Raw genomic sequence first — 3,690 nt, forward strand, 5'->3', positions numbered from 1 at the left:
TATATATATATATACATATATAAGAATTCTGTTTTAAGAAGCAAAAGAGCAAATATTATCTTGGACAAAATGAAAATATGTTAAGGCGAATAATATCCTGATGTAATTAAGTGCGTATTCAAGCAAGCATAATTACAAATATATTCTACAAGTAGAAAATATTGAATCTCTAAAAATAGAAATAACTAAATGTTAAAATAATATATAAAAATATCGGAGACGCGTCCATATGTATATTATAGGAATGTAATTACGTACATTGCAAGTTCCAGTTCCGGTGGTGATGAGGGTACAGAATTCATTCGGGTGAACGAGCATGAAATTCTGATGATATCTCTGACACTCGTCCTGGAGCATGCATCTCGCGTTCAATTTTTGCAAATTATCGTGTACGCGTTGCCTGAAACCTGTAGAGCCCCAAGCTACGATCGTAACGGATTCACCCCTCACCATATCCGACGTTGGAAGCCTGATTGGCTTTTGTCTGGCGTTGAAGGCAATGGGCGCGGAGAGCTGAAAATATTTTTGGAATACGAATGAGCCGGAATATCAATCGTTATTTCGTCATTATATAGCGTTATGTTTATAGCAATATCACGGTATATATGCATCGAGAATGTTACAACGTAAATAAAGCGGATGTAACAAGATTTATCTCAAGTTCATACCTGAAGCAAACCGATATCAAAACCGGCATCTCTTCCCGGAGTATTTGGATTGTACCTTTCGTGATACCACATTCTCGACACTCTGTGAGCCTGTCCGCCCGAACTGAGGTAAGTTGTGCCAGTGACAACGGTTAAGCCTTGTCTTTGGTTAGCGTTTTGGATTAAAGGCGCTACGCAATGCCCAGCTGTGATGATCATATTGTTACTAATTATGCTACCGCCGCAGAAGTGGTTGTTGTTGACCCTGATAGAAACAGCATGCGGATATTCGTCGACGGAGGTGCGTATTCCGTTTACCAGCTTCTCCGGTTCATCCGCAAAGACTCCTAAAGAACAAAACATTATCTCGCAAATGTGTATGATGTACAAATTAATTTTTCAATAATTGTCTCGAAAAAATTTTAAAACAAGACATTAATCTGCAAACAAAATTGTAATACGCAAGAATCTTATTATTGTTTAATTCATATTTTTTTCAGTAATATATCATTGTTACGCTCAGAAATCTCCTATAAATAAAAATAAATTTTACATTTCAAATTCTTGTAATCTCATATCTCTTTCGAGACACATACATATAGGAAAGAATTAACTTTTATAAATTATGTCTATATATTTAGTATAAGAATAAAAATATACACACTCTCTCTCTCTCTCTCTCTCTCTCTGAGCTTACTTCAATTAATTATTTAGAGATTATTAAGCAATTACATATGTGTTATTAAATATTCGATATATATTTGACTTACCAACGATCGTCAAGGCGATCAGGATACACGCTAACTGTCTCATCGTGCATATATATTCTTTACTCTTGATACCGCGCCTGGCAAAGCTTGGAAAGCACAACAACGATCGATGTTACGTGCAGTGTAATTTATATATATGTCAGAATATGTACACAGCTGCATAAATGGCATTAATTATGCCATTTAATCTTAATTCTTATGTTAATAATGAGATTATTTTGCGAAAATCGCGATTGCGTTAATGATGATATTATTGCAGATACTATTATATCGCAGTTATATAATGCTGCGACATTGAACAAAATGTGATAAATTCTCGTGGAAACAATTTATAAAGTTATATTAACAATTTAGATATATAAGTAAGATAATAATAAATAAATAAATGGAAAAATTTATACATATAAGAGATGGTTTGTGCAACACAATATATGCACTAAAGCAATTCTATTAAGTAATGTCACATTTAAAAAGATCTATATATACATATATATACGTTGCATACGTAGTTCTACTGCGCACTCACGATATAGCACTGATGTAAGCGTATGTGATAATAAAGTACTGCAGTAAAAACAGTAATATTTTTAGTGATATTTATTGTGAAATTGTGAAGTGAGTCTTGTAACGCGTTGCGCCATCCCTGCCTGCCCGTTATATCGGATTTGTAAGTAATTAACTATTTTCAATTCTAACTCAAAAATTAATTAAACTTCGAATAAAATTTTGTAAAAGGAAAAATTGTTTCAGAATTCGCTCAAGAATATGACATTTCAAGGACATCAGGTTGTTTTGAATCACCCTGTATATATATTTATAGTATATATCTGCTTGCTATAAATCAAAGAGTTTACTAACTTGTGAGGAATAAATTAAGATGAGTCCATCATATGTATGTTCTATAATAAAAAAAAGGAAAAACTATTAATATATCTATAAATCATAAATAATACAACATTAGACTGCATATTGATGAGTTTATAAACATGCATGTACAATGTTATGAGCAAAACTAATATTTATTATAAATGTGAATATTGAATACATAAACATATCGCTATTGTCATGTCTTCTAATTTTTTCTCGTTTTTATTCCCGATGTGCCAGCAAGACCGATATATAACCGCCCGATGTTTTCAACAACTAAAACACATAATATTTATGACAAATATTAAAAGCATACTTTTTAATCAATAATAATAATAAATTTTATTTCTGTTTTTGTGTATTTTTGAAGATAGATCAGCCTCGATGATTAAATGTTTATTGTTTAATCTTTCTTATATTTTTAACACTAATTTATATAATATTAGTATATACAATTTATTTTAATTGTACTATTCTTTAAACATTATCTTGTACGTATTTACAATTTTAAGAAAATAAAAATGAGATTGTTATGGATTCATTCACGTTTGGTCGAAGATAATATTGAATTTGTAATACTTCTATTTTTATTACGATATCTTTTTATACCAAGTTAGATACGTATAAAGTTGTTTTAGCTCGCTTACATTACAAAGCGTAGCCATTGTCATAGGGAACAGCTTTCCCGCGGTAAGATACAGCGGTTTGTTGGCGAAAATCATTATGATTAATAGGTTTCTCGCTTTTTTCGGCTCCAATGTGTACCACTTGCACTCGCATGCGGCCTCGTAAACTCCCTCATACTTAACAAACAAATCGATTATACGCCAAAAAATTGCGTGTTAAATCAATCGAGATTCTATATCGGGTGAAAAAATCTTAATTACCTATACAGCACAAAACATTATAGCAACATAGCAGTAATGTTGTTGCAATGTTCTATGCTGTATGGGTTAGCATCACAATTCGTCTTGTGCCATGTTTGTAATAAGCCAACAACGAAACGTATCGTACTTACTTGCGCGACCATAATTTCTCCCACGGTGCAGTAGAGGCATGTATGTGCGAACGTATTAATAAACACTATTATGATAAAAGTTAAACGTAATGCAGAGACGTCGCCACGCTGAGTTATCATCTAGACAAATGAATGAAGATTGATATATGTAATTAATCTTTATTTTATTCTTAATGTGAAGAAGATTGCTCGCTTCACAATTATGAGTTTAAATTCTTAAAAGAATGTACCTTCTCTATACTAAAATATGATGTTATATAATTATATTAATTATAATTTATGTTATATTATAGTATTATTATTATTAAAACGTTTTTATATAATATCGAAATAAGAAATGTATACATAGTTAATTTATATTTATAAAATGAATTTATATAATATTGAG

General features: G+C 31.1%; 2 protein-coding genes across 2 annotated transcripts in view; both read right to left on the reverse strand.

The window, feature by feature from the left end:
* LOC115241121 (ovochymase-2-like) overlaps window positions 1–1,587 on the reverse strand; it is a 7,607-nt gene extending 6,020 nt beyond the window's left edge. The window contains exons 1-3 of the mRNA XM_029816682.1: window positions 1,418–1,587; window positions 669–994; window positions 259–513 (exon numbers count right to left, since the gene is read on the reverse strand). Coding sequence (XP_029672542.1) covers window positions 259–513; window positions 669–994; window positions 1,418–1,460 — 624 coding nt within the window. The 5' untranslated portion in view covers window positions 1,461–1,587. The remainder of the gene's footprint in view (window positions 1–258; window positions 514–668; window positions 995–1,417) is intronic.
* Window positions 1,588–2,441: 854 nt separating this feature from the next.
* The window catches only part of LOC115241225, a 2,993-nt gene continuing 1,744 nt past the window's right edge, over window positions 2,442–3,690 (reverse strand). Inside the window, exons 2-4 of the mRNA XM_029816879.1 lie at window positions 3,303–3,422; window positions 2,932–3,087; window positions 2,442–2,560 (exon numbers count right to left, since the gene is read on the reverse strand). Coding sequence (XP_029672739.1) covers window positions 2,507–2,560; window positions 2,932–3,087; window positions 3,303–3,422 — 330 coding nt within the window. The 3' untranslated portion in view covers window positions 2,442–2,506. The remainder of the gene's footprint in view (window positions 2,561–2,931; window positions 3,088–3,302; window positions 3,423–3,690) is intronic.

The sequence above is a fragment of the Formica exsecta genome, unplaced genomic scaffold, assembly GCF_003651465.1.
Source record: "Formica exsecta isolate Colony F162 unplaced genomic scaffold, ASM365146v1 scaffold47, whole genome shotgun sequence".
In the NCBI taxonomy this organism is placed as follows: domain Eukaryota; kingdom Metazoa; phylum Arthropoda; class Insecta; order Hymenoptera; family Formicidae; genus Formica; species Formica exsecta.